The sequence below is a fragment of the Agelaius tricolor genome, unplaced genomic scaffold, assembly GCF_023055355.1.
Source record: "Agelaius tricolor isolate 1412-34295 unplaced genomic scaffold, bAgeTri1.0.p SCAF_71, whole genome shotgun sequence".
Taxonomy (NCBI): domain Eukaryota; kingdom Metazoa; phylum Chordata; class Aves; order Passeriformes; family Icteridae; genus Agelaius; species Agelaius tricolor.
The window spans coordinates 423,486-448,311 of NW_027269331.1; the positions used below are offsets into that span (position 1 = coordinate 423,486).

The 24,826-nt window shown below is 55.8% G+C and overlaps 2 protein-coding genes across 3 annotated transcripts in view; one reads left to right on the plus strand and one right to left on the minus strand.

Moving 5' to 3' along the window:
• The window catches only part of LOC139585286 (uncharacterized), a 445,268-nt gene that overhangs the window by 213,385 nt on the left and 207,057 nt on the right, over positions 1 to 24,826 (plus strand). The window lies entirely within an intron of this gene.
• On the minus strand, positions 3,487 to 4,854 carry TPBGL (trophoblast glycoprotein like). Its single transcript, XM_071417876.1, has one exon. The coding sequence runs from the start codon at positions 4,705 to 4,707 to the stop codon at positions 3,637 to 3,639; it is 1,071 nt and encodes a 356-aa protein (XP_071273977.1). The 5' UTR covers positions 4,708 to 4,854; the 3' UTR covers positions 3,487 to 3,636.

Here is a 24,826-nt window from a genome sequence, read left to right on the forward strand (position 1 = left end):
CCTGAAGCAGAGGAAGGACAAACTGAGCACTGTCCTGGGTGTGGTGATCCCGAACCACCAGTGCTTCAAGTGAACCCTGCTGAGGACTGAAATCCATTTCTGTGAGGTTTTTCCCCTGTGCAAGCCCTTCCCTGCTATCAGGAGCTCTACCCTGCTCTGTTTGTGCCTCAGTTTCCCCAAGGTATGACTGCAGTGTCCCTGTCTTGTTTTTCCTAAAGGAATCAATGAAAAGCAGAGGTGTTTTTCCTCCCTCTGAAGGTTTGGGTTAATTTGTGAGGAGGGAGGAAGGAATGTGAGGACTAAGGAGCCTGGTGTGTAGGTTCTGAGGGGTGAAGTTACTTGGGCAGAATTAATTCTCATTAATTCTGTGTTTCTTTAAGGACAAGGCAGCTTGTGGCTGATTTTCTTGCCTGCCCACACAGCCCTGTGCTCAGCAAGGACAAGGGTGATGCTCCAGCCCAGCTCTTTCTCCTGGATAAATCCAGCTGCCATCACCACACAGGGAGTTTTGGTCTCTTCTGCACTAGAGGAGAACCACACTCAGCCTCCTTCCTGCAGCCCTGGGCACCACCTTGGGCCACCAGGGATGCCCTGGTTTGGTGACAGGAGCACCTGAATGTCCCCAGGATGTTCTGGGGGCTGGGTGCAGCCACGGCTGCCCACCCACGTCCCCTCCCCAGCCAAGCCTTCCTGCCCACCTGCTGGATTGGCCCAGGGAACCTCTGAGCTTTGGAAAATAAGGAAGGAAAAGCACATCTCAAAGCCTGTGCTGGTTGCAGAGCACCAGTGGCATTTCATTTGCAGGGCATAAAAATAGACATTTTTTGGTTTTTTTCCCCCCTCTGTTTTGGTGATGAGCCACTGCAGGGGGCTCTGAGCATGCTTTGCTTGGTTCCCATCACGGCTGCTGTTTCTATCCTGCATTTCCCTTGGCTCCAGGGAACGCTGGGGTGACTCTGTGCTCCTGCCATGAGCTCAGGACACTGGGAGGTCCACATTCCTTCATGCAAAGGGACTGCATGCAAACATGATGGCATCTGGGCTTCTCCAAACACGGGGCTGTCTTTGAGAAGCCAAAAAGCACATTCTGAGTCTCAGCTCAGTGACAATGCCCTAATCCAGAGGTTCCCTACTCCTGCTCTTTGTCATGTGTGGAGTATGTGCTGTACAGAATAATATTGATGCTAACAAGCCACAGGAACCGTGCTCCCACAGCTTTAGCTTTTCCCCCATCCTACCCCCTCCCTGAGTCAGGAGGGCCAGGATGGTCCGAACCTTTTGGTGCCAAAAGGAGACGTGTCCTCGTCCCTGGGCACCAAAAGCCACCACCTCCCTCCCTCTGGCCTCAGGAAAAGCTGGAGCCACCAGCTGCCCACACCAGCCACCCCTTCAGAGAAAGGGCTTTGGGGACAGGGAGTGTTTGGCCACTTCTCCTTTTGCCTGGAGGCAATTTCCTTCCCGTGTTCTATCCCAGAGGCTGGTGCCTGCTGCCAGACTGGTGCGGTGTTCCCTGCTCCAACATCTCCCTTCTTTCTCCCTGCTTCCTCTGGGCTTCTCCCTGCTCCAACACCCTCCTTGTGCCCGCAGAGCCCTCCAGGATTCTCCCTGCACCATGTTCACCCTCCCCACGTCTGTCCCCATGAACGGATGGTGGAGTCACAGCTGGGGTGTGCCCTGCCAGATGTGCAAACCCACCCTGCTGGCCCCTTCCTTTGCTCGGGGGCTGCGGTTTGGCTGCACTGGGGTGGGAAAGGGAGGTGGGTGAAGGTGAGGGCAGGCTGAGATTTCTCCCCTTGTAGCTGGCTGCATGGAGTGACAAGGTGGCACTGGAGCCCACAAGCTCCTACAATGGGGGAAAAACCTGAGGAAAAGGTCTTCAAAATGCAACAAGTTTCACAAGGAGCTGAGCCGTGGGGATCTCAGGATTCCCGAGGAGCCAGGACAGAGGGGAACCAGCTGTCTGCTCAGAACATCCAGGAAAATCATTGCGATTCCCAGTGCTGTAACTCAAACACAGCCCAGCCGCAGGCTCTGCTCCCGCTCTCCCTTCCCAGCCGCCCCACCTCGATACCGGGATTTGAAGGGCAGGAATTTCAAAGGGGAAAAATGCAAAGGATCGCGCACCAGGCTGCATTCCTCCCGGAGCCTCCAGGCATGGAAGCAACCGTGCTTTCCACCCGGCAGCTGAGCGCACACGCACCCGGGCTCCAGGACCGCAACTCCCGCGGAAGTCTCACTTCGGAGCCAGCACACCGGGCACCGGCTGCTCCCGAGCATCCCCGGCAAACGCCCCGGCACGGCTGGAGGCAGCCGCGCTGCCCGCATCACCCTCCCGCTGTGGGGAGAGGCAAACGCGGGCGCCTCAAAACGCAGCGCTCCGGTTTTCATCCCGGCACCGAAACTCGGCATTTTTTAAGATACCACATTCCAAAAGCTGCAGCTTCCTCTGGGGAAGCCCCGCAGCCGGAGATGCTCGGCGCGCCGGCACCTCGTGAATGAGGTACCAAACCACCTGGGAGAGAAAAATTGCTTTAGAAAGCTGTTACCTGGATAATTTTCCCGAGCCCCTGTGCTGCTGCCAGGGAAGGATCTGTGCCCAAGGCACACAAAACCCCCCTGCATGCCTGGCCACCAAACCAGCTCAGCAAGCGAAGTTCCTAAGCACCGATGAAAGCAGAGGAGCGCAGAGCTCCCTTCCTCTGCCAAACCGAGCACAGTAACTTCGCCTCAGCCGCGGGGATATTCGGAAATCGTTTGCAAGGAGCTTTATAGAAAATAGACGATGGAGTTGGGTGCAGCTTTCGATATATTTGCTCTAGGATATAGTAACAGGCACTAAAGCAAACACGGGCAGGGCAATTAGGGCGGGAGCTTCTGCTTGGCTCGTTGTAAATGACAAAGTGCCGAGACAGCCAGGTCTACGCTACATTCTAGAGTCAAAGGGCTGCCCGCGCGTGCCCCGGGGAACATGCACGCAGCCGGCGGAGGCGTTTCCTACAGCTGCATCGCCTTGTGCCTAGAACGAGCTGGAAATGTCATTGAACAAGACCTAATGGATAAACGGGCTGGGAAAAGCACGCCGCTTCCCGGGGGGGAGCAGCTGGACGTTTTCTCTTCCTTGCAGCGAAAAGGGAAAAAAATAAGAAATTAAGTTAAACTTTGCGCCTGTCAAATAGAAATCTAATAGGAAAGAGAGCTGTACATGGTCAAAGTCAAATCGAGAATCCAGGAACGTCCAGGACAGTTTCAGGTATTGCCTGCGGCTTGTCGGGCTGCGCCAAGCAAACACCCGGGTGTGAGTGCCGAGCCGTGCATCCCGCCTGCCGGAGCTTCCCGGTGGAAGCTTCCCGGTGCTCCGGGGCCGGGCCGAGCGTGCTCCGGGGCCGAGCCGGGCGTGCTCCCCGCCCGAGGACACCGCGATGGAGGAACGGTCCAGCCTGGCGCCCTGCGGGAACCCGCCGGGCCGGAGAGGGCGCGGCAAGAGGGAGCCGGTCCGGAGCCCTCCAGGGAGGTGCACCCCGCTCTGGGGCACCCCGAGGCCGGCTCGACGGTGGTGCCGCGGGGCCGGGCCGGTGCCGGGGTGCGCTCGGAGGCCGGGCCGGTGCCGGGGTGCGCTCGGAGGCCGGGCCGGTGCGCTCAGAGGCCGGGCGTGCCGGCGCAGCGCGGGTCGGCGTCCTGCTCGTAGCGGTAGTGGTATCCCTCCATCTGGTCGCGGCAGGCCTCGCGCAGGTTGTGCAGCCAGCGCTTGATGCCGCGGCGGTTCAGGTAGAGCACCATGAGGAAGACGACGCCGATGAGCGCCAGGACGATGCCGAAGAAGACGTAGGAGGCGGTCTCCAGCTCGGCGGGCTCGCCGCCGTCGCCGCGGGCGCAGGCCAGCGCCTCGGGCCGCAGGCGGAGCAGCGCCGTGCCCCGCAGCGCCGCCGGCCCCGCGCACCGCAGGCTCCGCGCGTCGAGCACGCGGTTCGCGGCGGCGCCGCGCAGCCAGGCCAGGAAGGGCCGCAGGCCGCAGTCGCAGCTCAGCGGGTTGGAGCCCAGGCTGAGGCGCAGCCCCCGCAGCTCGGGCGCGTCCAGGCTGCGCAGCTCGGCGGCCGCCAGCCGCTGCAGCGAGTTGTTCCGCAGGTCCAGCTCCTCCAGGCCGGGCGGCAGCAGGGCGGCCGGCAGCGCCTGCAGCGCGTTGCCCGCCAGCTCCAGGCGCCGCAGGCTGAGGTTGCGCAGGGCCAGGGCGAGCTGCTCCTCGAGCGGGGCCGCCAGCAGCGCCTGGTTCAGCTGCAGCGTGCGCAGCAGGGGCGCCCCGGCGAAGGCGCCGGCGGCCACCGACAGCAGCGGGTTGTGGCTGAGGTCGAGGGTGCGCAGGGCGGGCAGGCCCTGCAGGGCCATGTCCTCGATGGTGTGGATGTTGTCGTGGCGCAGGCGGAGCAGGCGGAGGTCGCGCAGCGGGCGGGCGGCGAAGGCGGCGCGGGACAGGACGCTCAGGTTGCTGCCGGCGATGCTGAGGTTCTGCACGGCGGCCGGCAGCTCCCGCGGCGGCTCCTCCAGCCGCTCGTAGCGGCACTGCACCAGCTCCGGGGTGGCCACGCAGTAGCAGGCGGACGGGCAGGCGGCGGGGGCGGCGGCGGGCGGCACGGCCAGCGGCAGCAGGGCGAGCCCCAGCCAGGGCAGCCAGCGCGGCCCGCCGCCCGCCCGCCGCGCCTGCCTGCGGGCCATGCTGCCCCCGCGGGCATGCAGCGGGGCCGGGGCCGCCGGGGGGTCGCGCCTGCCTCGCCGCAGCCCCCCCGGGCCGAGCTGCCTCCGGCGCCGCGCCCGCACACGGCGGCTCTGCCGGCAGCGCCGGGCGCGCCGCTGCCCAAATCGGGCCGGGGGGGTGGAAGGGGAGGAGAGCGAGGAGGAGGAGAAGGAGGAGGAGGAGGAGGAGGAAGAAGAGAAGGGGACAGGTTGGGGCTGCCCGGCGCTGCGCGATGGGCTGGGGAGCGCCGCGGGCGGCGGCCGTCGGGGGGAGCTGAGCCGCGCTGGGCTGAGCCGGGCTCGGCACCGAACCCACCGAGCCCCCGCCAGAGCTGCGGGCTCCTGGGGGCTGCACGGGGCTGCCGCGGCCCCCTTGCCGCCCGAGGAGGGATCCGGAGATGCCGCGGTCCCCGCCAAGCCCGGGGAGGATTTGGAGGCTGTCCCGGTCCTTTCCCAGCCAGGTGGGCTTTGGGGGCTGCTGCGGGGTGCCCCCCAGCCCCGGGGAGGGAATGGGGGCTGTCACGGGGGCTCTTCATCCCAGGGAGGATTCGGGGAATTACCTCCGACCCCTTCCATTCCAGGGAGGAGCTGGGGGGTTGTCTCAGCTCGCCTCCGGCCGCGGAGGATCCAGGAGCTGTCCCACTCCCCTTCCAGCCCCGGTCCCCATTCCCCGACCTTCCCCACAAGCCAGGCACCCCACAGCATCCCTGAGCATTGCAGGGTTATCTCCCACTGCTTCCAAGCCTGCTTGATCCCCGCTGGCATCCCGGGGCTGCCCAGGGTTGGGGGGATCACAAGCCCCAGGGCACGGAGTGTGGTGTTGGGGTGGACACGGGATTTTTGGATGCTGCAGCGAGGCACAGCCAGGGACTGGGAGCGCAGTGTTCAGAGCCAGATGCAGCAGCAGCTGGATCCCCTTCAGTGCCTAAATACCTCCATGGACCTGGGCTGGGGCCACATTAAATAAACCCCATCCTGGGCACACAGTCCCAGAATGGTTTAGGTGGGAAGGGACCTTGAAGTGCATCCAGTGCCACCCCCTGCCGTGGCAGGGACACCTTCCACTGTCCCAGGCTGCTCCAAGCCCTGTCCAGCCTGGCCTTGGGCACTGCCAGGGATGGGGGTCTTGTGGATCTTGATTTTTCTCGTCCTCCCTGTCCTGATCTCTCATCCTGACCTTTTCCCTGTAGTATTTCTCCTCTTACTGGGGTTCCTTTCCCCAGAAGCTCTCCTGAACTTCACAGGGGCCAGGTGAATCGTGGATGCTGCTGTGACTGGGTGCCTTGAGCTGCTGCTGACCACCCTGTGCTGCGCTCCCAGAAATTGGGCAAACTCTGTATATTTAAAGTGGCGGTGTCTAACAGCAGCCAGAGAAACCAAGGGAGCCTGTGGAAGGGTGGGGCAGAGAAACAGACCTGGGAGCATGCCAGGAACTGTGTGCCATCACATCCTGAGGTGTGGGGCAGCATCCACGGCCGATGAGTGGGGAGAGCCAGGTGTGCAGTGGGTCGTGCTGAGCCAGCACTGCAGCACTCCCAGATGGAGCCTCCTCTCTCCCAAAATAGCGCTTTGCAGCCCATTTATCACATTTAATTGCTATATATAAGGAACTGGTAGCACTCTGGAAGACAAGGCAGTGGGTGGGTGAGGTCAGGCCAGGTGAAGCAGGTCCTGGCAAGTCTCACCAAGATCCCAGCACCTCCCAGTCCTTCTCCAGGCTCCTCGGACCAGGAGCTGCCAGGAAAAAAGGCAGGCACCTTCCCTCCCGGTCCAGAAACCATAAACCATGGTGGCTGAGTGATGCTGGAGGTTGTGGGAGAGCATGAGGCTCTCTGCAGCTGACCCCTTTGACATTGAAGGGTGGAGATGCTCCAAGGTTTGGAGGGAAGGAGATGCTCCAAGGTGTTCCAGGCTGTTCTGCAGCAGGGTGGCTTTGGGGACGTGGGGGCTCCTGCCTGGTGGCACCGTGGTGACTCCCTTGCCTGCTGCAGACGCCCTGGGCTTCCCCAGGGCAGAGCTGTGAGCCTTGGGGAGCAGGGCAGTGCCAGGGGGTGCAGCAGCTCCCCGGCTCCCACGCCCACCCCAGCTTGGTGTTACCCATTCCTGGCTGTCGTGCTGGATCCTGGAGCCCCTCAAACACACTGGGTGCAGACCTTCAAACCCCTGGCGGGCTCGGATCGATTTGAGAGCCTCCTCCACCATCCCCCCTGACCATAACTCTGCATTTGAGGCAGCATTGAAGACTTCCTGTGGTTAAAGGCCGGGAGATTGCGTCTGCCATTGCCATGTCTCAGGATGAGATTAGGTCAGGCTGATGTGATTTGTTCCTACAATTCCATACAGACCGTTACTCATTGCCTCGTTATCTTCTGGATGCTTCCAAGGAGAATTGATTGCTTGTGCCATGTCTGGTGACCTCTGTCAGGCCACCTGCTCTGTGACATCGCTTCTCTCACCCCTCATCAGCGGTGGCCCGGGTTATTTTGGGTTTTGCACCCTGGGGATGTGCAAGCACAGCTCTGGTTCCTCTCCCACCATGTCCCACACTGGTTTTTTTTTGCTGCTGGTGCTGCTCTTGTTTGCAGATGGCTTTTTAGTGAAGGCAGGAACAAAAAGGCAGTGAATGCTTTGGCTGGTTCCTTCTAGTGGTAGAGGGCATCATTCCTTCCCTCTCCATCCCTCTGTGTTTCCTGCTGCTGCAAACTGGGGCTGAAGGCTCTCCTCATCCTCCTCTGGGCAGAGAATGGATGGAGAGCAGCCCTGAGGATAAGGACCTGGGGGGTGTTGGTGGGTGAAAAACTCAACAGTTTTCAGCAGGGGAGGGGATTCTGTCCCTGAGAGACCCCGGGTGAGACCCCACCTGCAGAGCTGCCCCAGCCCTGGGGACACAGCAGCAGCAGCAGCACCTGGAGCTGCTGGAGAGAGCCCAGAGGAGCTGCTGCAGGGCTGGAGCCAGGCTGGCAGAGCTGGGGGTGCTCACCTGGAGAGGAGAAGGCTCCAGGGAGAGCTCAGAGCCCTGGCAGGGCCTGAAGGGGCTCCAGGAGAGCTGCAGAGGGACTGGGGACAAGGCATGGAGGGACAGCACACAGGGAATGGACTCAGACTGACAGAGTAGGTGTAGATTTGGTGTTAGGAAGGAATTGCTCCCTGTGAGGGTGGGAGGCCCTGGCACAGCTGTGGCTGCCCCTGGATCCCTGGAAATGTCCAAGGCCAGGCTGGACCCTGGTACTTGGAGCAGCCTGGGACAGTGGGAGGTGTCACTGCCAACACTGCAGCATTTGAACCCAGCCACTGACCTTTGCTCAGCCAATGCTGGCAGCAGCATCCCTTTAAAACCCACACCTGTGACACTGGAACTGCTCATTTCCCTGAAGGAGCATGCTTGGTAAAATGCTGGAAAATAAGGAATAATTTTTTTGTTTCCCACATAAAACTGTTGGAAATTACATTTCTTTCACTTCAAAAAAATTCTTCCACCTGTATTTGGCGAGGTTTGGCACTGAAGTCCTGGTTTTGCCTTGTCCTAAGTGATTCTTTCCCTCCCTTTCTCACACCCTCTTGGGATTACAAAAGGTTTATAAATCTGCTTTTAAGCCAAGATGGGAGAGTCCCCAGGCTCAAGGTGATGGAGGCCAACTCCCAGATTTTGTGTCTTGCTCCAGGGATGGTGCTGGGGCTGCAGGTCAGGCTGGTCCTGCCTGGTCCCATGGCCAACCTGTTTCCCTGTGGCCTGGCAGAAATTGCCTTCCCCAGCACCAGCGGATAAAAAGAGGGAAATCCAAGCCAGGCCGGGCTGGGCTGACAAAAGCAGATGGGGACAGCACATCCGTGTGGGTTGTGGCTGGCCATGGTTATCCCTGCAGGAAGAGCTCATCCCTGGGATTGGCAGAGGCTCACTGCTGGCCCGGTGCTCCACGCCGCCCCCTCTTCCCTCTGCACGGCTCCCGTGGTGTCCGTGCGTCCCAGCTGGCACCAGCCAGGCCCCATCTGTCACTTCGGGAATGGGGTGGCTCCTTTTGGTGGCCCAGTGCCGCTGCTGCAGCCCCTGTAATGGATTCCCTGAGCTGGAACTGGACACGGCGGAGCTGCTTGGTGCATGTTTTCAGATGGTATCAGAGCTGTTGCATTTAAACATCGCAGGCTGGCCAAGGCAGGGCCAGGGGGCTGCTCCTCGGTCGTGGTCACAGCCCTATGGAGCCAGGAGCTGGTTCCTGCAGTGGCGGAGGAATGGGAATGCCGTGGATCAGGACCCCCTGGAGACACCAGCGTGGTTTTTCCACCCCAAATAAGTGGGACCCTGCAGTGCTGGGCTGTGCTGGCTTCCCTTCCAAGGGAATAGGGCTTTGGGAGCCCAAAGCCAGGCCTGGCTTTGCTGTGCTCAGGGCCCAAGGGAGAGAAGGCCACCCCAGCCCAGCAGGGAAACAACAAATCCCTCATGGCGAAGCCGCGGGATGCAGGAGGGGAGGGATGGCCCCTCCTGAGCCCGGGGGTGTTTGACTGCTCTGCTCAAACCACGGCATCCAAAGGAGAGGGCGCCCTCTCCCCCGCCGCCCGCAGAGCCCCGTGTGTGCTGGGAATGCTCTATAAATACATGGGCAATAAATAATGGATAACCTGGATGGGCATTAAAGTGTAAACAGGAGGTGAAGGGCTCTCTCCCATTACCGGTCCCCCGAGAGCCACGCGCAGCCCTCTCTCCAAGCCCTGCTTGATGCTCCTCCAACTGCAGAGCCCTTAGTCACAGCAGTGACAATATCATAGATCAGTGGCTCCAGAGTTGGCAAAAACAAACCAAAAATAGTCCGGAGGGCAGAGGCTTCCTCCCGATGGCGTGCTGGATTCGCCTGCATCAGCGCTTTTGGCTGCGATGCTCCTCTGCCTGCAGGGGCTGACCCTCCCAAGGAGTCAGAGTCCTCTCCCTGGCACACAGCCAGGGAGTGCCCCTGATCTGGGAGGCTTTATCCCCCTTGGATGCAGCTGAAGCGTTGAGCCATGCCGGCTGGATATGATCCCCAAAAGTCACTGCCCTGTGGCTGAAGGTGGCCCCATTCCCAGGCTGGGGGGGATTGTCCCCGTTGTCACAGATGGTCCCAAGGGGTGGCATGGCCACCCACCTGATGTGCAGAGAGACAAGGGGATTAAATGCCTTTATGGATGTGACATGGGATCATCTGTGCAGGAGACTTGTGCTGGGAGTTGAAGGAGAGGCTGGTCACAGGCAGGCAGGGGGGGTCCTCACAACCCCAAATAAAAGCAAACTGTCCTGGTACCAGCTGTTAATGATATATCCCAGGGTCCACCATCCTCCTGGAGAGGAGAACAGGGTGCTCAGAGCAGCTGTGGCTGCTCCTGGATCCCTGGAATGTCCAAGGCCAGACTGGACAGGGGTGCGACTGGATGATCTTTAAGGTCCCTTCCCACCCAAACCGTTCTGGGATTCTGTGATTTGTGTATTTGAGCTGCTAAAAGCAGAAGAAAAACACCCCCACAACATGCCATGTGCATTGTATTTCCTGGATCTGCCCAGCCATCCCCAATGCCAGGGCCACTCTGCAATGGCGAGAGCGAATCTGTTTAATAAGACAACCTGGGCCATGAAGATACAGTCCAAAAGGACAACAAATGGGATTGTTGGAGTGCAGGGACCAGGCACCTCTGTCCATCAGTGATCCCACTCTCCCACCCTCCTCCCCGAGCCCTTCAGGCCTGTTTATCCTCCTGCATTTCTTTGGAGAGCTGCTGTTTCCTGCTTTTTGGGGTGTCCAACCCGCTTGCAGAGTAGGAGGTGTGGGTTGGGGGCCACGCTGGTGCTGAGCAGAGGCTGAGCAGGACGGCAGTGGAGCCCACTCGGGGCTGAGCTTTATTCCCAGGTGGTGGCTGATGCAGAGCTGCTCGAGCATCCCAAATCCTCCAGCCAAGTGGAAGCCAAGGGGATGATGCAGTCAGAGAGCAGGCAGCTGACGGCTGTGGAGCTCCCCCCACTGCTCCAGCATGTGCTTCCCTGGGTGCTTTTCACTGCCAGCCAGCTGAGCTCCTCGTTACTACACCGAGCAAACGGAAAAATGTAAATTTCCCCAAGCTTGGAACTGGGGGAGGGTCACAATTACTCACGCTGGAGCTGACAATTAATAATGGAGATCTGACAGATTACACGCTCACCTGGGATAGTGCACAGCACCTGGAGAATATTAAATTAACGCTCACAGACACCCTGAGCTTGGAGCTCTCAAGTGCTGGTTTTGATGCCTGATGGCAGAGCTGAACCCAGAGCTCCTCCTGTGGGCATGGAGAGGGCAGGACGGAGAATTCCTCAGGGAATTTCTGTCCTCCAGCTGCTGAAGCACAGTGATAGCACCTGGTCTTGCATTATTCAGGTGACATAAATAATCTCCTGAGTCTAGAGGGGGAAAAAAAGGGCAGGCATGGCCTTGCCAAGGTCCTTTTTGCAGAAGGTGACTGGGGGTGACCCTCACCAGTCCCAGTCCTGCTCTGGGCAAATGGGACCTCCTGGGAGACAAGGAGAGCCCAGTGTAAGAGCTCAGTCCCCCAAAACCCCGACATTATAGCTCAGCCTTTTTGCCTCATCCCCCACGGGCAGCAGCCCTTTGGGGGGGTTTGGGCCAGCCTGGGCTTTGGTGGGAGGGTGTGTGTGCAGCACCCAGCAGCTCCTCTGCAGGGAACCTGGCCCCAGCAGGGGAGTTCTTCCTGAATCCCTGAGGAACTGAAAGCCCCCACGCCTCGGTGGCCATTTCTGAGTCACGGCAGAGCCCACTGGGATGTTTCAGAGTCCTGCCTGCAGAGGGGATGCTCAGGGGGAGAAGCAGAGCCCAGTGCTCAGCTCAGGATGATAAACAGCTTGCCGTGGGGACCTTCCAGCTTCCCTGCTGTGGCAGGGCTGTAAATAGTGTGCTTTGGGAAGCACCAGTGCATTAGTGAGGGCTGTAAAGCACCGGGGCTTGGCTGGGCACTGCTGGCTGAAAAAACCCAGCAGCAAAAACTCAGCCAGAAAAACGCTTCCCATCTTCTTTTACGAACCACAGCAATCTGCTGGCTCAAAGGGCACTTTAGGAGATTCATGAACTGAAGCCCAAACCAGGAAAAAGAGCTCCAAAGCTTCCTGAGGCTGGGCTGGGGCAGAGCCTTGCGTCCTGTCCCTGTGCTGCTCCTCAAACAGTGGGGCTTTCCTCTGCCACCCTGGGCAGAGCAGCACAGGTGGCACCTGAGCAAAATGCTGCAGCCAGGAGCTGCAGGAGAAAATGCAGAGAAGGCAGGTGATAACATCTGGTAAATGATCCTTCTCTAATTGCTGTTTTATGGTAGTTTGATGGCTGGTGTGTAAAACCCCAGCAAGCTTCTGCAAGGTTGCAGTGAAACCTTCTGAGAAGCCAAGGGCTGCTCTGAGGCTGCTGCGTGGGAGGGGGGCAGAGAGAGCCCCCAGATTCTGACTTTTCAAAGGCAATTTCTGAGTCACCTTCCCGGGGATCTCCCTGCTGCTGCTGCTGCCCTGGGAGCTGAGGGAGACTCACCTGTGCAGGGCCCCTGCACCAGGCAGGGCAGGAACCTCTCAGCAGCCCCAGAGAGCTCCCCAAACACTGGGCTCAGAGCAGAGGTTTTGGAAAAAAACACTACCTGGAGAAGGTGTTAGGGGTGAGCAAGGCTGGTGTGCTCCTGTCCAGGGCTGATATTAATTCCAGAGCTGCTGGAAGTGCTTGGCTCTGGTGACCAGCTGGCCCAGGGGCAGAGCCAGCTCTGTTTCCAGCTCCATCCTCAGCCAGAGGCTGTTGCAGGCATGGCAGCAGGGAAAGCCGTGTCCCTGTGCTGGCTGTTGGGGACACGTGGCTGTCCCTGCTGTCTTGTTCTGGGCAGGGAATTGTTTGGCCTCGGGCTGCCCTGCTCCTCTCCCAGCTGCAATCACCTCTCCAGGCTGGAAGGTGCTCCTTGGGCTGCTCTAAGGACGGAGGTGGGAAGCAGCTGTTTCTGCACGAGGAATCTGCCCAGCCCCTGTTGGCCAGGGTTGTTCCACCCCTCTGCCCTGGAGAGAAGCTTTTGTCCAGGTGTCAGGGTGTCAGATCCTGCTCAAAGCAATGATGCCTGTCCTCTCTGTTGAGGAAGCTCTCCCTCCTGTCCAGCACTGACCCATGCTGGTCCCTGACCCTCTCTCCAGAGCGTCCCCCTCCCACCTTGCCATCCCTATCCCAATCCCAGGGCTGGAAGGGGTCCCTCATCCACGAGGACCCCAGGACACTGTCCCCAGAGGCAGCCCTGGAGGGTTGTTTCTGCCTGGCACCAGTGATGGTCCAGCTGTGGTGGCTCTTGTTTACTGGTCTGAGGCCTGCAAAAGATTAGGGGAAAACAGATGGCTCCTAATTGGCAGTGCAGCTTACTTCCTGCTCTCCAGATAAACCATTACATTAAGGCTTAAATCAAACTTGGTACAAGTTAGGAGGCTGCTTGTAATTATTTCCAAATCTAGACAGATTTAAGGGCCTGGATTAAGGCTCTGTTTACTGTAATGAGTGAAAAAGGCCTGCTCTGTCCTGTTAGGCTGAGCAGCAAAGTGTTGAAGTGCTGGAAATGGGACCAGCAAAATCCTCAGGCTCTGATGATCGAAGTTTTGGTGCAAAGCAAGAGGTCGTGGACTTAGGCCAGGCTTTTCTGTGAGAGCAGACCTGTGATGGGGCTGCTGAGGAGCACACAGCTCCCTCTGGGACATAGTGACACCATCAGGGGGCTCTGGGCATCTGTAGGGACTCACAACATGGTTCAGGGCTAAGCAAAGTCTTGGGATAATTTTAATTGAAGCTGAACGCAGCTCGGTTAAGATAAACAAAATTTAATAAGCTGCCCAGCCAAGGCTGATTAAAAGGGAGTGATGCCTCTGGATCTCCTGTGAGCATCTCCCACTGGAGCAGCATGGATTGGCAGCTGCTCCAAGGGTAAAACAGCATAAGCCCATGTGTTTGGGACACAGCAGTGCCACCTGTGAGCCCTTAAAGAATTCTCTGGGAAGTGAAGGTTTTCATTGTCTGTCCTAAAAACCCAACACGCCTGCAGCTCTGACCAAGAGGTGTCTGGAACTTCTCTAGTTCTCCACCCAGCCACGATGGAACTTCTCTCAGGCCCCCTGCCCCAGCCCGGGCTGCCTCCCCTGGAGCTGATTCAGCGGTCAAGGAAAGGGTGTGCAGGACACCCTGGAATATCAGGTGGGAAGGGGCCTAGGGATCCTCTGGTTCAACCTTTCTGGGACAAGACAGCCCAGCACCCTTACAGATCAATCTTGAAAGTGTCCAGAGCTGAGGAGTCCTCTGCTTCTCCTCATGGGGAGATTATTCCAATAGCTGATTCTTCTCACTGAGAAAAAATATCTCTTGTGTCCAGCTGGAATATCCCCAGGGAAAAAAACTGCACCCCTCACCCCTCATCTTTTCTGCCAAAGGGAATCTCCATCTTCTCAGCAGCCACCCCAGAATATGGTGATAACGTTCTTTTCTCAAGGCTGGACAAACCCAGGGCTCTCAGCCTTTCCCAGTCCTTGGGTCATCTCTGGGGCCTTTCTGTGGGCCCTGTCCCACCCCTTTTCTGTACAGCATGGGCCAAACCTGAGCACAGCATTCCAGGGGTGGCCTGACCAGTGCTGAGTGGGACAATGACTGCTTTGCCTCAGCTCAGGGAGATGCCCAGCCTGTTCCCAAGGCTGACCCACAGATGCTGCAGTGCAGGGAAGGGGCTGACACATTTCTGTGCCTTCCAGGGAGGGTGGTAATACCCCACACGTGGGCACCGAGTCCCTGATAATTTCCTAGCAACCCAGGAAAGTATTGATTGTGCCAAGCAGCACATCCATGCTTCATCTCAGGGTGAAAAATTTGGTGCTGCCATGCAGTAAATTCAGCAAAGCATTCACAATTAATGCACAGCTCCTGGCCATGCCTTCTGGATAGGCTGCCAGGACTGATTGATGATTGGAATTCTGCTAACTGCTTTAAGGAGCAAATTAAGGAGCAAGTTAAAATATCTGTGCTTTGGGCATGGAAAAACAGCCTCACTGAGTAAGCTGGAAGATCACATTAGTCTAGACAGGCCTTTTGGCTGCCTCTATAGGAGTTTTATCTTCATCCATCCCTGGTCAGCCCCACAGAAAAGGAACAACACCCATGGGCACATGCAAAGGCTCAGTCCTTGCTCCCACAGGAGGATTTTTAGTGAAGTGAAAGCTGGAGGTGCACCAGACCTCACAGCAACAGCTAAATAAATCCCTTGGAAAGCAAATGGATCAAGGAAAGAGTGCCTGTTAAATGGATCAGCAAATAGCAGTGTCAATATCCACGGGAGGGTTTGTGATCCCTCCTTCCTTCCTCCTCATCCGGGAAAGGAAGTCAGGTGGAACAGCTGCTGGAAAGGAGCAGGGAAAGGTGGAGGTTTAAGGAGCAGGATCCCTTCAGGAAACCCCTCTGGGAGATGAAAAGGGCTTTGTACAGAGCAGACAGCAAAAGGCAGGGCAGGGGTGCCTCGTTTGCAGGTGGGTCAGGCAGAGAGGACTCTGCCAGCCCCATCTCTGCTTAAAAAACTCTCCCAGCTCTGCAGGAGCTGCAGTCAACGGGTACAAACTGAGAGAGTAGAAGCTCAGGATGGATATTAGGAAGAATTTCTTCACTCTGAGGGTGGTGAGATACTGGAACAGGTTGCTCAGGGAGGCTGTGGGCCTGGGCAAGACCTTGCTCAAGCTGCTCTGCTGGGAGGTGTCCCTGCCTTTGAGCAGCGACCCAGAGGGGCTCACTCAGCCTGTTTGTATATTCCGAAGGCTTTGCTGCTATTCCCATCCCACTTTGACAGTGGCCACGTTCAGCTGGATGGCAACTCCAAGGGGGGAGGCTGTGTAACCCCAGCTCAGTGAGGTGTCTCTGCAGGAAAGGCAGGCAGAGGTTGTTTAGGGAGCACAGAAAATCCCAGTAGAGTGGCAGAGCATGCACAGAAAGGGCTCTGAGAGCCCACTGGAAATCAAGTGGCATTAAGGCATGAATAAGCAACTGAGGGGGGGGGGGGGGAAATAAAAAAGGCCTGCATATTATAAAGAGGGATGAGGAGGAAGGCAGCAATTCACAATGGGAATGAAAGTGCTGCATCAGCCTGCCGGCCCCAGCAGCGGCCAGAGGGATTGATCTGTGTGTGTGCCTGCTGGGAAATGTGCCTCCAACCCCTGCCGTGGGCAGGGACACCTTCCACTATCCCAGGTTGCTCCAAGCCTGTGCCAGGGCCTCCCCTCCCTCACAGCCAGGAATTCCATCCCAATGTCCCATTCATCCCTGCCCTCTGGCAGTGGGAGCCATCCCCTGTGTGCTGTCCCTCCATGCCTTGTCCCCAGTCCCTCTGCAGCTCTCCTGGAGCCCCTTCAGGCCCTGCCAGGGCTCTGAGCTCTCCCTGGAGCCTTCTCCTCTCCAGGTGAGCACCCCCAGCTCTGCCAGACACCCGAGGCAGAGATAGTGAGGGGGAAGAAGGAGCAGGTGAGTGGATTGAAGGAATTTATGGCTCCTGCACAAGAATGGGTGAAAAACCCCTTTGGGGTCAGGAGAGGAAATGCAGGGATGACCGCACCTAGCTGTGCTGCTGGTGTTGTCGGAAGGTGACCCTGCTGCCAGGCACTGCAGAGTTAAACAACTTTGCTAGCTTGTGACATAGAAATATGATCTATCAGGGGGAAAGCCGTGCTTTTACAGCCTTAGCATCGCAGCGTGACATTCTGGAGCTGCAGCGTTCCCCTGGCAGGGCGCTGGGTAAATGCCGCTGCTGGTAAAGTCTGCTGACCTCTCTGGAAATTCAGGGGCACTTGTACAGTCCCGGAGGAGGACTCTGAGAGCCTCACCCCCTGCAGCAGAAGGCCCAAATTCTGACCAGCAACTGTGTCCCAGGCAATATTCCAGTGCTTCCAGCTGACTGCTACAATTCCCTCAGCACTCTGGATGTCAAACAGCAGAGCTCGGCCGTGATCTGTTGCTGTACAGAATTTGTAGTGAGTGCACAAAGGAAAAGCTGGGGGAAGGCTTCAGCATTGCAAAAAGGGAATAAAGCTGCTCATTGTCTGGTGTGCAGGTGGAGAGGCACGGAGCGTGCCCCAGGTGCTGGGGAAGTTACATTTGTTAGCAGCCATGACTTGTGAAATGAATTTCCTTGCACTATCTGTCAGGAGCTGATTGCAACTTGGTTATCTTTGCTGGTGACACAGGATCATTGCCAAGTTATTTTGTGCTCCTTGATGGCTGTCAGAGCTTTCCTTGAGGGGGATCACAGGCGTGGAGCTGCTTGCAGTGACCCCAGCTCCTCCCTGCCTCAGTGACAGTGCCATGGCAGAGTGGGTTGCTACTCTGGACCCCAGCGAGGGGCATGGCCACTGCTTTCTTCCTGACAGAAGGATTTGGGATGCTGTGGAGGATGCAAAGATTTAACTACTTACTGTCAGAAAAAGTGCAAAGGGGAACAAAGAAAAGGCATCTTTGGGTTGTCTTTATACCTGCAGGAGCTTAGGCAGTAGAAATAAGAGTGTATAGGTAGGAATTCCCTCCTGCTGTCCATCCCATGGCACTGTGGCTCAGGTGTACACCCCAGAGTATCCTCCTTTCCATAGAAAAAGGCTTTTGAGGGTCAGGAGTGCCACAGCAGCCAGTCTGCCTTTCCAAAGGCTTGGAAATCCTTGTGGGCTAGTGCCTGGGTGAGTTCATCCCCAGCTTTCACCAAATAAGTCTCCATTTCTGCTTGAAAACCCTAACCCTGACCCTGACCCTCTGAGAACAGCAGAGATGATGGATATCCTTGCTGACTACATCCCTCACCACCAGCTGTCCAGGATTTTGGGAAGGAAAGAGGTTTGTTTGCCAGGGCAGAGTGTGTAACCCTGCGTGGGAGTATTGGAGTTCTTGTCCCCTCAGTTTGGCTCCTCTGGAGTCCACAGCAACATTAATCACACCCTGACCAGCTGCTGGAGGGTTTGTTTTAAGTCTCCCCAGACAGCTCTGGCTCTGCAGAGACTTCATTAAACATGAGCACTTTCTGTCCTGAGAGAGAATTAAATGAGTTAACACATCCTAACGAGGAAGTGAAGTGCTGGGGATGGCACTAACAGTGAGCACTGCGGGGCTGGGTGCAGGATGGGGCGCGGGGGACTCGTTGGGAAGTGCCCAGAGATCTGGCTCCTGCTGGAAAGTGTCCGGGAATGGGGATGATGTACTGTGCTCTGCCTGGAGAGCTGCACTGGGTGGCCCTTCTGGGAGAGAAATCATGGAATCCCACACTAGTTTGGGTTGGGAGGGACCTTACAGCACATCCATTCCTACTCCTGCCATGGGCAGGGACACCTTCCACTAAATCAGGGTGCTCCAAACTCCATCCAGCCTGGCTTTGGACACTGCCAGGGATCCAGGGTCAGTCCCAGCTTCTCTGGGCACCCTGTGCCAGGGCCTCCCACCCTTACAGGGAACAATTCCTTCCCAATATCTCACCTAACCCTGCCCTCTGGCAGTTAAAAGCCCTGGGATCCCACATCCAAAGGCAATTGGCTACAGAACAGTGTGACAGGCACTAGAGTGAAGGAATTAAACATATTTGCTGTGTGCTGGTGATGGAAAATGTGGGGAAGGAGGAAGGCAGGGAAGGGAAAGATGAGGCAGGTGGCCAGAGACTGGAAATGCAAGCTGGAAAAATCAAAGGACACACTGAGATTATGGATGGCCACAGAAACAGGATTGTCCCCTCAAAAGGCCATTAACACTTGGGATACTTTGATGTTACTTTGCTCCTATATTTAATCTAAAGTTAACAAAGCTAAGAGAGGAAGATGCTGGGTTTTGGAAGGGCTGCTGCTACAGCCCCGATAGTGACAGAGGAGCTGAAGCTATGGCCCCAAACTGAGGGGCTGTGAGGGAATGGGGATGAGAGTGTGAGGGACAGAGTGAGAGAGAATGGGGCTGAGAGTGTGAGGGGAATGGGGCTGAGATTGTGAGGGGAATGGGGCTGAGATTGTGAGGGGAATGGGGCTGAGAGAGTGAGGGAATGGGGCTGAGAGTGTGAGGGAATTGGGCTGAGAGTGTGAAGGGAATGGGGCTGAGATTGTGAGGGGAATGGGACTGAAAGTGTGAGGGGAATGGGGCTGAGATTGTGAGGGAATGGGGCTGAGAGTGTGAGGGAATTGGGCTGAGAGTGTGAAGGGAATGGGGCTGAGATTGTGAGGGAAATGGGGCTGAAAGTGTGAGGGGAATGGGGCTGAGATTGTGAGGGAATTGAGCTGAGGGAATGGGGCTGAGATTGTGAGGGGAATGGGGCTGAGATTGTGAGGGAATTGGGCTGAGATTGTGAGGGAATGAGATGGAGGAAATGGGCCTGAGATTGTGAGGCAATGGGGCTGAGATTGTGAGGGGAATGGGACTGAAAGTGTGAGGGGAATGGGGCTGAGATTGTGAGGGAATGGGGCTGAGAGTGTGAGGGAATTGGGCTGAGAGTGTGAGGGGAATGGGGCTGAAATTGTGAGGGAATGGGATTGAGGTTGTGAGGGAATGGGCCTGACATTGTGAGGGAATTGAGCTGAGGGAATGGGGCTGAGATTGTGAGGGGAATGGGGCTGAGATTGTGAGGGAATTGGGCTGAGATTGTGAGGGAATGAGATGGAGGAAATGGGCCTGAGATTGTGAGGCAATGGGGCTGAGACTGTGAGGGGAATGGGGCTGAAATTGTGAGGGAATGGGATTGAGGTTGTGAGGGAATGGGCCTGACATTGTGAGGGAATTGGGCTGAGATTGTGAGGGAATGGGCCTGACATTGTGAGGGAACAGAACTGAGATTGTGAGGGAATGGGACTGAGGGTGTGAGGGAATGGAGCTGAGATTGTGAGGGAATGGGATTGAGGAAATGGGCCTGAGATTGTGAGGCAATGGGGCTGAGACTGTGAGGGGAATGGGGCTGAAATTGTGAGGGAATGGGATTGAGATTGTGAGGGAATGAGATTGAGGAAATGGGCCTGAGATTGTGAGGGAATGGGCCTGACATTGTGAGGGAATGAGACTGAGGAAATGCGGCTGAGACTGTGAGGGGAATGGGGCTGAAATTGTGAGGGAATGGGATTGAGGTTGTGAGGGAATGGGCCTGACATTGTGAGGGAACAGAACTGAGATTGTGAGGGAATGGGACTGAGAGTGTGAGGGAATGGAGCTGAGATTGTGAGGGAATGGGATTGAGGGAATTGGGCTGAGATTGTGAGGGAATGGGGCTGAGATTGTGAGGGAATGGGGCTGAGATTGTGAGGAGAATGGGGTTGAAAGTGTGAGGGGAATGGGGCTGAGATTGTGAGGGAATGGGGCTGAGATTGTGAGGGAACTGGGCTGAGATTTTGAGGGAATTGGGCTGAAGGAGTGCAACCTTGCCACCTCAGTCGTACAGTCAGCCCCAAATGGCGACTTTCTACCAGCAGACTGACACAGACAATTGATTAATTTGCTTTCCACATTGTAAAGTGGCCCCTTGAAGTTAAAGTCCCCATCTCTGGATGGTTTTCCCCTAATTCCCCTTCCTCTTAGTGGGATTCAGGGAATTAAGCTCCGGGTTTGGGTGTGATCAGTCCTTCCCTCTGCTTTGCAGAGCAGCACAGTCATGTGAAAGAGATGTTACTCTTGGTTTAGCAGAAAAGTGCCATTGAAAAAAATAAAAGCAATGAAAAGAGGCCTCAGAGTGGCAATTTCTTATTTTTTCTGATGTCTCTACATCCGGGGCTGATGAATATTCACATTTCCCTTGGTAAAAGGGAAAGAGCTGTAAGGGGAAGTGGATCTGCTTTGAGGTGGAGTACAGATCTCAATAAATTCAAATCAGCTGCTCAGGAATGGACACAGGGGAGTGGGAATTGGTAGATAAAGCCTCAGCTGTTAAAAGAAACACCGAGCAGCTCCTCCTGGCTGGATAAATCAGGCAGCCCTCTATATACACATGTAAGCAAGGAAGGTGAATTCATGAGGACTGCAGTTGTACTCTCATGTCAGATTAAATTTGGATTTATGGCCCGGAAGATTACATTGATACGTACCTGTGGTGGAAAAGGCTTGGTTTCTTTTAGAGCCCTGTTTCCTCCCTGCTAGCTAGGCACTTAGTCAAGAAAATAAAAAAGAAAAGAGGCTGCTGGGACAGGAATTCTCATTTTCATTCAGGCCAGCCCAAATAATAAATCCACAACCAATTAAACCTCCCACTCATCCCTGCTCCACAAACCACAGCCTCCTGGAAAGCTCATGGCCCCAGCTGAGATGAAGCTCCTCCATTCCTCTCACTGCATAGGTGAAGCTGTTGCTCCTAAGGGGGACATTTTCCTGGGTTTTGGTGATTTTATGCCAGGCATTTAGCTGTTCCCATTGTACCACCTCTTTGTTTCTAGCCCATGCCTGCTCTGGTTTGCCTTTACAAGGCTGCCAGCAAGCACTTGGGATTATTCACACATATTTGCTTGCAAGCATCGATTAGTTTGATCACCCTTGCAATCATTATTCCTGCAAAGACCAGAAGCTTTTAGCCTGCTTTGTTTAGTTTTTAAATGTCAGAAGCAGTGGGGTTTGCAAACAGAGAGGGAAAGAGTGATAGAAATGACCCATTCTGATGTGAGAGCAGAACTAGAAGTAAATTTAGAGACTTGCAGGTTCAGAGGAGGGGTTGTGGGTGAGAAAAGGACAAGAAGGAGGAGAAATGGTGGTAACATCTCCCAGAGACATGGAGAAACATTCCTGCAACACAGAGCTGTGTCTGCCAGTAAATCCCCTGGCACTTCAAGAAGGATCTTCATGTTCCTTGCACTTAATGAGGGATTTTTCCTGTTAACAAGTCCTCGACAAGTTTGCTCCCACGGGACAGCAGTGCTCTGCCCCTGGGCAGTGGCCAAGTGCCAAAAAGCATCAGAAGGGCTCCAAAATCACCGAGGGACTGAGCTGAAACCTCCGTGCCAGATGGGACTGAGTCTCCAAGGTCAGGGGGGAGGAATTCATTGCGCCCCAAAAGGCACCAGGCCCGGGCTTCTTTCCACAGGCAGGAACCAAAGGAATGGATCTGGCCCTCGGAAAATTGAAATTAAGCTTGCTCATTTTTCGGAAAGCTTTTCTCTCCCAATCTTTAATCAAATGTTTCTTCAGCTTTTTATATAGTTCCTATCAAAGAGCCCATCTGTGAACAAAATTTCCCTCATTTCCAGCTTAATATTTTTTCCTGCGAGCGGCAAAATGTTCTTGTCTGAAAAATGTTTAATAAATTTCCCTCTGTCTCTTGCTTTTATTAGCTGTGCTTTCCTATTCCTGACGATGCTCTCTGCCATTCCCATGTTCCAGAGCCCACTGAATTATTCAACCCATTTATTTCTGACTTTGGCTATTGTTCTGATCTGCCAGCATGTGCCAGTCAGATGGGGATGGGGAAGTTTTCTTCCCCCAGGGGGGAATCAAAACCCTACAGTCAGAGAAATCTTATCCTGCCCTCCGGGACTTGCCTGGCATGGGATACTATTGGGAACAGGAGGCTTTTAATGGCCTTCTGTATGGGAAAAAGCTTCTCCAGGACATCTTTTCCAGCCCTGGGGCCAAAAGCAGAAGGAGGTGGAGCTGCTGGAGGAACCTGGGTAGTGGAAGGTGTCCCTGCCCATGGCAGGGGGTGGGAATGAAATGAGCTCTGAGGTCTTTTTCAACCAAAAGCCTTCTGTGATACCATGAACTCTGCCTTGAGCTGTGGAGAAACCCATCCTGGCTCAGTTCTGCATAAATACGACATTGTACCTGCTCCAAAAGTGCTCCAGACTGTTTGTCATCCAAGCACTGGGCTGGGAAGTGTGGGGCTGTTGCCTGGGAAGGGAGAGAGAGCTGCCCACATGCAGGAAAACTGCATTTTCACACACTGCCTTTCTGACATTCATTTGCCAGAAAAGAAATATTCCTCCAGGCATGAAACAAATTGGTCCTATTTCCTTTAGGCACCCTTAAAGCTGCCTAAAGGCTATGCTTTATTGGAGAAAAGGGCTGTATTATTTTGGAAAGCAGGCATTTGGGGAGCAGATCAGTATCAGAATTTAGGAGCTGGATAGAGGCTTAGCCATTGCTGAAAGTCTGGTGTTAAATGGGCTCCTGTTTACTGATATTTGTACTTTCCACTTGCTGGAGAAAGAAAAAAAAAAAAGGAGAAAAGACCTTGATTTCACCAAGGATATCAGGACAAAATAGGAAGTCATCAACAGGATTTTTAGCTGCGTGTTCCTTTTGATTAGCCAGCCTTTCCCTGAGCACACATTACTGCCAAAGCACTGTGAGCTGTTTCTCCTTGTGTCAAGCCCCTTTACTGTCTATCCCTGCTCTCCATTCCATGGAAAGCCAGGCTCAGCTTGGCCTGGCAGGTGGCAGGCATGGATGAATTTCTGGGGGACACCCTCGGAGTTTTCTCCCAATTTTTCCTCACTTTTCTGCACGAACCTCCGTGCAGCCACATCCTCATCCTGTCCTCACTCCTCTCCTGGGTCTGGAGCTGTGATCCATCCTGAAGTCCCAGGAGCTGCTGGATTCCCAGGATCTGTGACCCACCACCAATGACCAAAACTGCCTCCTGCTCACTCCACCTTGCTGAAGGTGCTTCTCCACCCACGTGGGACCTGCCTGACCTCCCTGGTTGTCCCTGCAGCATTTGCACAGGATGGGGTCAGGTCCCCTGGGCTGCTCCTCAGCTCTGCAACAGCAGAAACAACCAGAGACCAACTGGACACCAGCTCCTGCCAGGGCTGCAAAACTCAGTGCCCTCATTAGGGATTCAGGCAGGTTATTTCTGAACCTGAGCAGCTCCTCGTGTTTGTGTGATGCAGCATTTGAGATAATAAATCCTCCGGGAACAGGGCTGTGCTGCAGAATGCACCAGCGAGTGCCCAAGGCTGGGGCTGGAGCAGCAGAGCTGGAATTATCTGGGTTTTTCCTGTTATTTGCAGAATTCAGCCTCATGTTACCCTGGATGAGAGAGAAGCTCTCGCAAGTCATAATTAAATGTCACATACATTTAACAGAGTGTAAATCTCTATTCCAAACTCCCTCTTCCATCTGGCTCCAGCACAGCTGAGATCAGGCTCTTCACAGCCTGGGAGATGATATTAGGGCAGTTTGTGTTTATCACAGCCATGACTGATGCCTGCAGTCAGCTTGTGATAGAATGAAGGCAGTCCAGGCAGCACAATGGGGATGTATATTTGGAAGATGAAATAGGGCCCTGGGAGCCATTAAGTGCCATAGCTTCACCACTGGGGAGTGTAAATAAGAAGTGGAACACAAGGGTGGCTGAGTCACCATGGCAGGGAGTTGTTCTCCACCCCAAAAAAAGCTCCTGAGAGAGGAGAGCTGGGGTTGGACGGCGCTGAACTGGGACCCCTCTTGGAGCAGTGCCTCGGATCCTGGGAGCTCCCAGACAGCTGGAATGAGGGGCTCTTACAGTTCATGGAACCACAGAAGCACAGAAGCACAGAATCACAGAACCACAGAACCACAGAATCACAGAATTCCTGGATAGGTCAGGCTGAAGGGACTACAGTGGGTCACAGTAGGGCCATCCCAGAGCACAGAACATGTCCAGAGGGGCCTGGGATGTCCCCAGGGAGGGAGATCCACACCTCTCTGGGCTCTGCTCAGGGATGGGCACTGCCCAGGGCAGCAGTTCTGCCTCATGTCCAGCTGGAATTTCATGGGTTCAGTCCCTGCCTGTGGCTCTGGGGCCATTGCTGGGCTCTGGAGCAGAATCTGGCCCTGCTCTGACCTCCTGCACCCAGGGACAGCCACAGGGACAGCCAGGGACAGCCAGGGCTGAGTCCTCTCTCACTGGGGCTCCTCTCCAGGCTGAGCAGCCCCAGCTCCCTCAGCCTCTCCTGGGCATGGAGCTGCTCCAGGCCTTTGCTGAGCTCCAGCAGCTTCTGTCAGGATCCAGAGCTGAGCACAGCATCCTTGTTCCAAATGTGTGGGATCAGGTGTGCGGTTCAGTTCAGCAGGGGCTGGTTTCTGACAGGAAATCACCCACGGGGAGTGACAGAGCTCAGCCATCACACAGATTTCTGCTGTCTACCTTCCCACAT